At 53.0% G+C, this 12,256-nt stretch overlaps 5 protein-coding genes across 5 annotated transcripts; 3 read left to right on the top strand and 2 right to left on the bottom strand.

Annotated features, from left to right (window-relative positions):
- Nucleotides 1–1,476: 1,476 nt before the first annotated feature.
- On the top strand, nt 1,477–2,272 carry AYO21_10954 (hypothetical protein; the record flags this gene model as incomplete). Its single annotated transcript, XM_022660858.1, has 3 exons — nt 1,477–1,689; nt 1,748–1,933; nt 2,003–2,272. 3 exons carry the CDS (start codon nt 1,477–1,479, stop codon nt 2,270–2,272), a joined length of 669 nt encoding a protein of 222 aa, XP_022506855.1.
- Nucleotides 2,273–2,855: 583 nt separating this feature from the next.
- Nucleotides 2,856–3,935, top strand: AYO21_10953 (hypothetical protein; the record flags this gene model as incomplete). Its single annotated transcript, XM_022660857.1, has 1 exon — nt 2,856–3,935. One exon carries the CDS (start codon nt 2,856–2,858, stop codon nt 3,933–3,935), a length of 1,080 nt encoding a protein of 359 aa, XP_022506854.1.
- A 779-nt stretch (nt 3,936–4,714) lies between these two features.
- On the top strand, nt 4,715–6,949 carry AYO21_10952 (hypothetical protein; the record flags this gene model as incomplete). The annotated part of the gene is made up of 1 exon (XM_022660856.1): nt 4,715–6,949. One exon carries the CDS (start codon nt 4,715–4,717, stop codon nt 6,947–6,949), a length of 2,235 nt encoding a protein of 744 aa, XP_022506853.1.
- A 446-nt stretch (nt 6,950–7,395) lies between these two features.
- AYO21_10951 (hypothetical protein) lies at nt 7,396–10,167 on the bottom strand (the record flags this gene model as incomplete). Its single annotated transcript, XM_022660855.1, has 3 exons — nt 7,396–8,782; nt 9,723–9,871; nt 10,012–10,167. 3 exons carry the CDS (start codon nt 10,165–10,167, stop codon nt 7,396–7,398), a joined length of 1,692 nt encoding a protein of 563 aa, XP_022506852.1.
- A 449-nt stretch (nt 10,168–10,616) lies between these two features.
- Nucleotides 10,617–11,537, bottom strand: AYO21_10950 (hypothetical protein; the record flags this gene model as incomplete). The annotated part of the gene is made up of 2 exons (XM_022660854.1): nt 10,617–10,819; nt 11,036–11,537. 2 exons carry the CDS (start codon nt 11,535–11,537, stop codon nt 10,617–10,619), a joined length of 705 nt encoding a protein of 234 aa, XP_022506851.1.
- Nucleotides 11,538–12,256: the final 719 nt, after the last annotated feature.

Below are 12,256 nucleotides of genomic sequence, written 5' to 3'. Positions count from 1 at the left end.
TGATCTTCCCCACTTCCAGCTCAGACTGCCCCAATCCCCATCTTAGTTCGACAACTCAAATCTGCACTCCGAGAGTCCGACATGCGCTCTATCTCATCATCACATCAAGCCGAGCGTCTTTTGATGTGGATTCTAGTCATTGGTGGTGCCGCCGCCAGAGATGTACCAGAAGAGCGAGTGTGGTTCGTTGCTGCCCTTAGAAGACTGACTTCGCCGCTCGGGATCAAAAAGTTTGAGGATCTGAAGCAGGCAGTTTTAAAGCGTATCCTGTGGCTGGATCGGGCATGTGACGCCGCAGGAAAAACGCTATGGGCGGAGGTTTCGGCCCTGGGTGGCTGATGGACAGTGGGAGAAGAGGGATTAGAGGGCACAAGAGCGTTAAACAAAGAAATCTCAACCAGATATCCTCAGATCTTTGGGGCCTTGGCAAATACCGTCCTCGGCCATATTGATGCATCAAGTTAGAATTAACTGCTGTGGTATATACGTGCGAGCCTAAAGGTAGATCTAAAGCAGATCCTGCTAGGGATGATGCGTCAATTACTCTTTTCGGGCACCGCGCAAGACTACTAACAGCCCACAAGGCGATGATGACTGAGCCGGACAATGGTATTGGTTCGTTTGCCTGGGGGAATTTGTGCAATCCTGGCGGCATAGACGAAGTGTTCCACAATGATAGGCACCCGTGGCACTGAAAGGAGCGACGACCCTATATGGTTGTAACCCGATTGGGTTGGGACGGTGACTCCTTCCAAATTGAGATGGAGCGCAGCCACAAGACGCGGCGCCAGATCGAAAATGGCGTTTGCAGAATAGAATCCCACCCTGTCGGAGAGCAAGTCCATTCGCAACCTGCATCGCCTGAATCGCCCTACGGAGATCAGAAGTCCTCGTACTCGTATACGGCAGGTGAGTGGCCACGGTGTTAGTCAACGAAGAGAGCCTTGCTGACGCACCACAGTCTACGCGAACCCTGAATCTCGGATCAAACCGACCCGTCGCGCAGTGGATATCCTTCCAAGGCACACATATAGAGAGACACAAGACACACCCATCAGACGAACCCCCCTCTCCACCAAGTGTCACTCCTAGGCGAGATGAGTCAACTATCGAGCTTACCAGATCAGGCATGCACAGAGATATTGATCTGCCTCGAACCTCGCTTGGTTCCGACACTCTAGCTCTGGGGTGTCTTCCCTCACAATACAGTACATGCTCGTTTCGGCTAGTCGCACAGTTAGAACAACCAAGCTCATAACATCAGCATAATCTACCATGCGCAACCGCACGACGCCCAGATGCCATCTGAATGGTACGACTACCTTCGGTCATGGAGCGTCGCCGGGCCAGTCCCGACGGTGGCGAAATATAAAGCCCTACTCCTCCTTGCCTACGTGGTCATCAGCTGCGTCGTCAATTGAATCCCGGAATCGATGATCGCACAAGGTCTATCTGCGGGTGGGACTAGGACATACAATGTATCTTTCACAGGAGCCCTGCGCGCGGATCCACGCTCGAGGCTTCCATGATCCGATCCCTGCCAAGGACGTCACCGACTCAGACATGGTCGCTGGCTGTGGCTTTGATTCGTACTCTGTTGCCGACATACCTTGGTGTGGTAAGGAAAATGGCTTGCAAATTGTCCCCGCTACGGAGAGTCGATACCCGGAACTTGATTTTCCCGAGACGGTATGCAAGTCTTTGCTCTGAGTCCTGTTGTTAGGTCCTAAGCTAATTTCTGATCTAGTATACGCAGGCATGGAGTGACATTAATTGGGGTGGGATACCCCCATCTATCGTTCTCCCGCCGAGTGAACCCTTCCAGAATCCATCTTCAGTGTCTGTCAACGGAAGGGATCCAAATTCGGCGACGGCCACTGGCCTAGGACCTAGTGATAAAGCGACTGAGGAACTGAAAGCTCAGGCAAGATTGGTAGGTCCAGACAGAGGTACGATATCATTGGGAGTCGCCGAGATTGATCATGGATATCCGTCACTCTAGGAGCGCCGTCGTGCCCAAAATCGTGTATCGCAACAGGCATTCCGTGCTCGCAAAGAAAGCCACATCAAGGCGCTTGAACACGGCCTTGGGGCAATGAAGATCGAACACGATACTTTGCTCAAGAAGCATGCGCGCAGACGGGCCGAGATCGATCGACTGAAGACGAGAGTTGCAGAACTTGGTCTTGAGATCGATCTCTTGTTGGGCACTCAAAGATATGTTGAAGCTACAGCAAACTTGAGTCTGGATTGTGTCGGGAACGACGTTTAATGATTCACCCTTTGTGAATAGTGGCGGGCCTAACGTATGAAGGGGATGCACAGAGACCTCTGATGTCAAGACGATCAGGGTCGAAACCCTCTGAACCGAGAGACGTTGCTGATACATGGGGGTGAGGCCACCCGTCCGCGTCTCTGCTCACTCCGCTCTTTGCAAACCGTCTGCACTTTTGCAAGGTTTGCGGGTGTTTGTGCCAATCTAATCATGGGTCATTTCCCGAGCCGAGCAAACTGCAAGTCAATCGCTGTCGGATACAGTTGTTATCAGTTCAGCCTTCCACTCATTTGACGGACGAAGCAAGAGGCGAGACACCAACCTTCGTGGATCAAAACTGCCGTTTAAATCCGAAAGGAGCAGAAACATCGCGAGGCTAGACGCCGGGGTTAGGAGATATGCAGGGGACCCCGCATTGCCAAACGTCGAATTTGTGGCCTTCATCAGGAGCATTTCATCCATTGAGGTGGCAAGGACAGAAGAGAAAGATACAAATACTCATCATGGACCAGACCAAACGAAAGCGAAGGGAAAGCTTCAGACGCCATTTTTTAGGCTTACCTTCTGATACCTATCCACGATGACTGCAACAACCCATCCGGAATACAACAAGAATACAGAAGCCTTGGATGTCGCAAAAGCATTTCCTGAAGCCATTCGAGGGAAAACAATCCTCATTACTGGAGTGAATCGCAAGGGCATTGGCTTCGCTACCGCACAGGCTTTTGCGTCGCAGTCCCCCGCTCATCTGATCCTTGCAGGACGCAATATTTCCAAACTTCAAGAGTGTGTAGATGAGCTCAAGCAACGATGGCCGGACGTCGATTATCGCCCGCTGATACTCGACCTTTCCAGCCAGAAGGCTGTTCGAACTGCGGCAAAGGAAGTCCTTTCGTGGAGCGACATTCCACTCATCAATGTGGTTGTGAACAACGCGGCCGTTGCGGCAATACCGGAGCGCACGATCACTGAAGATGGCATTGAGCTTAACTTCGCCACAAACCACATTGGGCACTTCCTGTTTATCTGCCTCATTATGCCAAAGCTCCTCGAAGCAGCAAATACCGAGCCGAAAGGAACAACGCGTGTGGTCAACGTGAGTTCCGCGGCCGCCGAATGGAACGGTGTTCGATGGACCGACGTCAACTTCAATAAGAGATCCAAAGACCTTCCCATGGAAGAGCGCCCGAACTACACGGTTCTCGAACGATGGGGAATCCATGACGGCCCAGACAGGTCGTATGTCCCGATCGAGGCATATTTTCAGAGCAAAGCAGCCAATGTACTTTTCGGTACGGGGCTTACCAAACGGTTGTACGAAAGTCACGGCATATTGAGTCTCAGCGTTCACCCTGGAGTCATTGAAACGGAGCTGTCGAGACATTCTTCCAAGGAAGAGAAGGATGCCATCTCAGCGAGGGCACAGAAGGGCGAGTTTAAGTACAAAACGTTAGGGGCAGGGGCCGCAACGAGCCTTGTTGCAGCCTTAGATCCCAAACTAGGCGCCAGTGAGATCAAAGATGGCAAAGAGGGATGGGGAGCGTATCTTAAGGACTGTCAAATATCCCATGACGCGCATCCTCGAGCTGTATCGAGCGAGGAGGCGGAAAAGTTATGGAAGTTATCAGAAGACCTTGTTGGGGAGAAGTTTTCCTGGTGACGGCGACATGTTGGGTAAGGCGATGACGTTTTCAGCATCGTCTACTGCCACAGAATTGTACTTGCTCTCGATACCTTTCCCATTGATCACATTGAAGAATGAGTTCGAGTAGAAATCGGATCTTGGTCGAGGTGTTGATGTGTCTAATCTGTAAAAGCGGCGGAATTTGCCAAGCCAAAAAGGGCGATGACCATCTGGAACATTTCGTTGCTCGATTCCCCCCTTCAACTCTGCTTCTTCCTGCTGTGTAACTAAATGCACAAGGCATGCTTATTCACATCTCAGTCCTTTCCAAGGCCACTGCACTCTCTGCCACGGACTCCACAGGTGAATAGACTCGTCAGTCTCTCCTTCCCAGCAACATTTCTCCGCGGCCTTCATCGCTGTGGCTCCAGCACTCCCACATTGAACTGGCCACCAGAAAATGCAGTAGCGATTCGCCGCGCTTTTTCATCACGCAGATCAGTTGGCGCCAGGAGCAATATGTCGGTAGCTGAAGAGGAGAAGAAAAGTGGCGTCAGGGTCGCTGTCGAGGGTTGTGTGAGTGACTTGGTAGTGGAGTTTTGTGACCGGTTCCTAACATTCCGATCTAGGGCCATGGAACACTTCATGCCATCTACGCTTCAGTAGAAGAGTCTTGTCGTGTAAAGGGATGGGATGGTGTTGATTTGCTGATAATCGGAGGTGATTTTCAGGTCAGAATCGCCATATGCATAATCCTCAGGGTGGCTAATGGATATTAGGCAGTAAGAAACCAACATGACCTCAATGTGACGGCCATGCCCGTAAAATACCGACGCATGGCAGACTTCCATGAGTACTACAGTGGTACCCGAACTGCGCCGTACCTTACCATCTTCATCGGAGGGAATCATGAAGCAAGCAACCATCTCTTTGAACTCTATTATGGCGGATGGGTCGCACCAAACATCTACTACCTGGGAGCTGCCAATGTCATCCGATTGGGACCCCTCAGAATCGCTGGGCTGACTGGAATTTGGAAAGGATACGACTACCGCAAACCTCACTTCGAGCGCCTTCCATACAATCAGGAGGATATAAACAGCATCTATCATGTTCGAGAGATCGATGTCAGAAAACTGTTGTCTCTCCGGTCCCAGGTCGATATTGGCCTTTCGCATGACTGGCCACAAGGAGTCGAACACCACGGAGACTATAAATGGCTCTTCCGGAAAAGACGCGACTTCGAGGCCGACTCATCGGTTGGGAAGCTTGGGAGCGCAGCTGCACGACAGTGTTTGGATCGACTGCGGCCGCCGTATTGGTTCTCGGCACATCTCCACACTAAGTATGCTGCCGTATACTCACACGAGGAGAGTGAGGTATCCCAACATGGAAGCTTTCGTTCGGCTGGCGGTTTCATCGAAGAACTCTCCGGCAATGTCACTCCACGCCCAGAAGACCGACAACAAGTGTCAGCATGGCAACAATTCCAGGATCCTGCTCAGCAAGACGATGCCGAACAAAGAGCCACGATTTCAGAGGACCAAGAGACGAAACTGCAACAAGAAGGACAACCTGGTGCCGCTTCTACTCCCCAATACTCATATGATGAGACGTTCAACAAAATCGGCAGGGAAAACGGTCTCGAGCGTACGGTGCTGATGACATCTCGAAGTCGATTCTCTTCGGAGGATCCGGACCCAATTCCCAATCTCGACGGGTGCTTCTACTCAAGACCTTCCAAAAGACAGCGCGTAGAAACTGGGCCATCAGATCCTGCATCGGATCTGCCTAGCACCGAAAATCGAGCAGACACCACTGGGGATCAATTGGATGGCGCTAAAGCGAGTGTGCCTGAACCCGCCAAACCCGTGGTGGCCAACCCAGACGCCATCGATATTGACATGAGCGACGACGACGAGTCTACCACGGTAGCCATTGAGGACACAGCTGCATCTCGAAGCAAGCCTCTTCAAATCTCTAGTGAGACAGCTAAAAACGCCGATATTGATACAGTTAAGAAACATGACATCTCCCACAGTCTATCAGAAGAGAGCGAGGATGGTGGCGTCAAGCTGAATACGCCTTCCTCACCCTTCACTCCAATGCCCAGCATCTCTTCCCTGCGACACGAAGTACACAGCTCACATGATTCGATCGAGTCATCCACGACATTGTCTGATGCCGAACAGAAGCCACCTTCCGCACCGTTCGATTCACAACCGCTTCCCAGCCGAAGTGCCGGAGGCCTTCCAGAACAGTCTCACAGTGACAAGAAACCAGACACGGAGCCGCAGGTGGTGCAAAGCAACGACGATGTGCCCCAGGAATTAAAAGACCAGCTGGCGGCGCTATCACACAATTTCGTCAAGAAGGCACCAGTTGAAGTCTCTGCACCACTACCATTTCCGGAGGACATCACCAACAAAACGACCTACTTCCTGGCCCTTGGAAAATGCGAAATGTACCAGGAATTTCTCCAGCTTCTTGAAATCCAATCGATAACATCCCCTGAGGAGGAGATCAAACGCCCTCTCAAGCTTTCCTACGACCCAGAATGGCTCGCAATCCAACGAGTGTTTGCCTCTGAGCTCCAACTCGGCGGGTCTCCCAAGGACAGAGTTCCACAACACCGCGGAGACACGTACTACCGTGACCGAATCACGGAGGAGCAGGAATGGGTCACTGAGCACGTAGTCAAGCCAGGTAAACTGCAAGTTCCGGAGAACTTCAGTGTAACAGCCCCCTTGTATGACCCACGTCTACAGGTCGCGCCAGAGGAGATGCCGCGCGAGGTGACGAACCCGCAGACGAGCACGTACTGCGACTTGATTGGGATCGAAAACAAATTCGACATGAGTGAACAAGAGAGAGATTCCCGGGTGCAGCAGGGCCCGAGACCCGAGAGTTCTGAGTTCCAGGCATACCACAACCGCCCACGTGAGCATGGACAAGGCGGGGGGAGGGGTCGTGGAAATCATCGCCGCGGCGGTGGTGGAGGAGGCAACAGAGCGAGAGGGAGAGGGAGGGGAAGAGGACGACGATTTTAGAATGGGGACAGAGAAAAAATGGGGGAGTTGGAAGGCGAAGGACGTGTCCAATGCTGGACGGACTGTCCGACTAACCGACAATGAAGGAGTTTTATTTGGTCAGCCGCTGGCCTTATTCTTCGTTTGAACAGGAACTAAAGGCCAGATTCGGGCACAGCACTGCATTGCATTGCAGGTTGCACCTTTTGTCATTCGATTTTGTGTATAATAGAAAAGACACGTCAGAATCTGATACCCAAGACAAGGAGAGCAGAATGGGGATTGATTGATGATTCATTCCTACACCATCGGAACAGATTTGTGAAGGCGGGCGGAAGTGATCTCCATAGTCTCCCTAGCTAGACCAATGCTCGCTTCCGATCTGCGGACTATATTATTAGTATCTCGTACAGCCCAAGATAGAAGCTGAATTTTTGTGATGAATGATATACATCAATCGGACCAATTCATTCCGCGGCTATGGCTACGGGGACATCAACAACGGTATCGACGGCGCCATTACTCACCGGCGCAGCGACACGAGCATGCTTTCTCCCCTTCGTAGCACCACCACCTTGCGCAGGCGTCTTGTCCAGCCTATCCAGCCGGCGCAGCAACTGTTTCTTCCACGTCTCGAAGTCGCGCGTGCGCTCGGCGCTCAGCAGGTCGAGCGCGTCTTGCATCATGGTCGCCAGGCCCGGGAGGAGGACGCCGTCTGGGTCGTCGTCTTCTTCGTCTTCCTCGTTCATTGTGTTGTCCGCTTTCCTTCCTCGTGCGGTATCTGCGGGGATCCTGCGTCTTCTGCAACTCGAGAGGATCGGATCTTCTTGATCGTCGTCGTCGTTGTCGCTCTCATCTGCGTCGAGTCGACCTCTGAAGTTTTGTGTCGCACGGTGACCACCGCCATCATCGTCGTCGACGACGGTAGGATCAAAGTCAAAGACTTTCTCCGGCACGCTGGCCCACCAGTCCTGGCCCCGACAGAATCCCTCGCGGTTGATCCGGCGGATCCATTCCTCCACGCCTTTCGTCCCTGGATTGTATCCCAGGACCTGCACGGCCCGCGCGCACGTGGTCTTGTACACGGAAGTGGTCATCTTTGCGGTCTGCATGCGCGTCAACGTCATGAGGAACAGCGCTGTCAAGAGGCCCGTCACGGTTTCTTGGAGGGGCCTCCCATCCACTGGGGCTGCTGGGTCGTCCTCGTCCGGTGGTGGCCACAGACCGCTCAGTTTCAGCACGATGCAGGTGCCGGTGTAGACGTGCGGGGCGAGCAGAGGTGTCGAGAAGGTTTTGCACAGTTTGCGGATCGAGGGCATCGTGTAGGCTGGCGCTTCGCCGTCGTTCTCACCCTCACCCTCACCCTCGCCCTTGCGCTTCGCGCTCGCCTTGATCTTTCCCAAAAAATCGCTTCGTCGTCGTCCCGTAGACTTTGTCGGCGTGGCCGCCGTCTCACTGTCCAGTCCCGTCTGCTTTAGCGATCCATCTGCATTTCTCTTCCTCCCACCCGGCGTCGATTTGGGCGTTGTTGTTGTTGTTGTTGCGGTACCATCCTCATCCAACACCCTCTCCAAGAACGCCACCAGCTTTTTATACGCCGCCGGCTTGCATGGTGCTCCGCCCGTCTTGACCGCCGGCAAGCGACACTTGGCCCTGAGCCGGGTGCAGGCGATCTCGCAGCATGCGTAGGCCCGGGCGATCTCTTCGTCGGGTTTCAGGTGCGAGGCCCGCTGGCGGGACTGCGCGAGGAGCGATTCGCACAGGTGCACGAGCGGCGCGGCGTGGGCGTGCGTGGGGAGCAGGCTGTTGAGGGATTGTTGGACGGCGGCGGAGGAGGAGGACGAAGGCATGCGTCTAGTCTTTAGTAGAGACTCTCTACCTAGGTAGGTACTAAGGTAGGTTTTGTCGGGCTGGTGACACGACGCGACGGGGGTGCAGAGCAGATTGGGGAGATACAGGAATTGAAGGGGTAGGATGATGGTCAATTCCTAGGTACTAATAGCTAGATTTCTTTGCGCTGGTGCTTTTTCCATTGATACACATTTTGTGTAGGATCGGAAGACGTAATTACGGGGTACAGGCGCGTCGTGAGCATCCTAAGCGCGTCTACCTATGTACATACGTAGGGAGGATTTGGCGCGGAAATTTTGCCGCTATTACACCACAATGGTACCTTGCGAGTAAGCTCCTCACGTCTTCTATCCACAACTCGGGCACTCGAGGTACTCGGTACAGTCTTTGAAGTGACAGATCATCACCATCTTCCATGGTTTGTCCCGCGTCATCAACGCTCTACCTTCGAACTAGGCCATTCCCATCTGTTCAACAGGTGCGTAATGATGAAACAATTGCGCGCATTTACAGTCACCGCTGGTGTCTGAGGGGCTCGACTTATCTCGAATCAAGGACCCCAGTGAACATTGTGGCGCCCACCACCTGGAGACTCCATGTTGGTGTAACCCGTACACGTACATATCTGTCCAGCTTCTCCTCTCTTTGTTTCTCGGGTGGCCTGTGTTCATAGCGCTCTAAAAACTGCGCCAAACACATCCCCTGTCACGGGGGGAAGGCCTCGAGCCGCAACCTGGGCAGGGACGTTGTCGGAGCCTGGATGGACTAGGCCTTTCCAGAACGGTTGTTGACATGCGGTATCCCTGTTGCAAAGACACGTTATGAGTGCTGAAATTAGCTCGAATTCTCGACTCATGCAGCGGCAGTAGGGGCACATCTACCCCATAGATTGAAAGCCAGGGCGAGGTGTGATGGGGTACGAATGGGCGAGAATAAAACATACCGGTAAAGATCGACCTTAACGTCCTTGTCGGGTCCAATTGACGCCCAACCGCCGTGCGATGTGACGATGCCACATTGGTTGTAGGAGGAGGAGCTAATGGGTGTCCAGAAACAGGTGCCTCCCCAGTGCGGATATTGGCAGATGTAGATCTAACAATGACAGTTAGTCAGTCGGCATTCCAGACCCTGGCAACCTTCTCAGGAGTGTCTCGACTTGTGTACGCGACAAAAGCCGAAAGAATTCCGCAAGAATCTGGGACCAAGATAGGGAGGTAGTGAGGTCAACTTACACCGTTGACGGCTCGATCACTCAGTTTCCGTGGTGAAGTCTCGCCAGGGAGCGCGTCGGTGACATTGAAGAGGATTCCATTTTCGGCGGCAGAAAATGGCACAGAACTTAGCAGGCCGAGCACAAAGGTGCACAGCGAGACATAGAGGGATCTCATCGTTGAAGTCGAGTGAAACTAGAAGGACTCGGACAGAATATGACAAGAGTCAGGTGGACGTCCTCACTCGAAAGTCAGGGAGGAGTTCGACGGTGCCAGCTTGGAGCGAGAGGGAGGGAGACAATAGGAGATAAAGAGAAAGGGAGGAGAAGAACAAGAACACGAAACTACTTTTGCGCCTCATTGTTTCCTGCATGCGTCACTGCGAAATTCACCATGACAAAGAGGCACGCGGTGAATGGGGGATTCAATGAAAAAGCAAGAAAAGTCACACAGCGCATGTTGGATGATTCAATGTATATTTCCTTCCCTTCTGCCCTGCCACTTTGATCCCACCACCAGACATTTACCGACGGGGGACAAGTGTTGACACGTTCTTCCTAATCTGCCCATGAGTATCTTTACTCTTCCCATAACACCTTGACAGTGTCTTATCAAGCCCCTTTGGTTTATGGCATGTAAACACTCATCTCCAGCCCATTCGTGTATGGCAAGGTCAGATTTCTGAACCCACTGGCCGGATCCCGCATGTAGTCCAGCAGCTCCTTGTATCTGTCAGCCGCACTGATCGTGTTGTCTGCAATGACCACGGCGCCGCGGCGCATCCGGGGCTGGCACAATTTCACGACGGGTAACGCCATGGGAGTCCAGACTGGTGCCCGCGGTGTGGATCTTGTCAGTTTGTGTGTCCATGATGCAGGAAACATGCTAACAAATCACAAGTTGTGGGGGCGGGATTTGAAGATGGCATTGCAAGGCTGACTCCGACCAGCGAGCTTGCCTCAGAATGAAGAGGGAGATACAGAGAGGAAGTAAAAGAGAGATGATGGAGAGAAGGGAAACGCGAGAGAAGGACAGAAGAGCTTACTGTCCAACAAAAGCAGGTCAATCTCAGGCAGTCCCTCCTTGAGCGTCTCGCGGATATCGCCCTCGCGCAGCTCAATGCAGCCCGTCACCTCATCGCCCGCCTCTTTCCAATGCTGGCGCGCCTTGTCCGCCTTGGTCTTTTCATACTCTGTCGCGATGACGACCCCTCCTTTACCACCGCCTCCGGCTTTCTTGATATTCTCCGACACCGCTAGCGCGAGGTAGATGGTGCTGACGCCGAAGCTGGTCCCGGCCTCGACGACGTTCCTGGCCCCAATGGCACAGCAGAGCTGGTACACAAACTCGGACTTGTCGCGATCCAGCGCGATGAACTTGTCCCTCATGTAGTTGTGGAAGCCTTGCGCCTCGAGCTCCGCAGGCTCGATCGCATCTTCTTGCACCCGCGACGCCCGATGCAGTCGATCCAGCAGCGACAGAACGTGCGGCGGGGCTCGGACCGGCGAGGGATATGTGACCGAAGAAGAATCAGAAGAAGATGCCATATTTGCCTGGTGCCTGTTTATCTATCCCTTTGTCGATAACGCTCTCTCTCTCACTCACTCTCAGACAGAGATGAAAGCACTCACGGGGTGAAAATATGGGCAAAGCAAAGCAATGGAACTTTTCACTCATGAGTCATCGAGGCAGTGTCCTGGCGAAAATGCTGCATCGTCTCGATCTTTTGACTCCTCGTTCCACATGGTTCTGCTTTGATAACTCCTCGGACGACCGAGTATCGGAGTGTGGCCAGAGGATACTAGCCACATTCGGGAAAACATTAGGCAATTGTTTAGGTAAAAAGGAGGGTTAGGCGGAGGCGGAGGGGGTTGACTTTACAGCCTTGTGTGGGGTAAGCATCCTGTTTGTGCTACGTACAAACCCGGCACAACGTGGACCTTGAATATACTGCGTTCCTTTCTACCAGTCTATGGCTGTTTCCGAGGCGCATGGGATCGAAGGGTCCTTTGCACCCTATTCGTCCGCTATCTGCTAATTTTGCTGGTGTCGTAAGTTCAAGTACCTCTGCCGGCCGCTCGCATCGCATACTTTTAAATACTGCAACTCTGTAGTGGCATCAAGGCTCCAGGGAGTGATCCGTTCGTTTTGCCCTCCTCATTGTATTACATATTGCAAGAGCAGCAGCGCTGGTCTTGGATTTGGGTTGCCATCCTGTCATTATTACAGGGGACACCGTACCTGCGTAATTGAGCCATGATTGGGT

The sequence above is a fragment of the Fonsecaea monophora genome (assembly GCF_001642475.1).
Source record: "Fonsecaea monophora strain CBS 269.37 chromosome Unknown Scaff137, whole genome shotgun sequence".
Classification (NCBI taxonomy): domain Eukaryota; kingdom Fungi; phylum Ascomycota; class Eurotiomycetes; order Chaetothyriales; family Herpotrichiellaceae; genus Fonsecaea; species Fonsecaea monophora.
The sequence above is the reverse complement of the archived record's forward strand: the minus strand, read 5'-3'. Positions and strand labels throughout refer to the sequence as shown.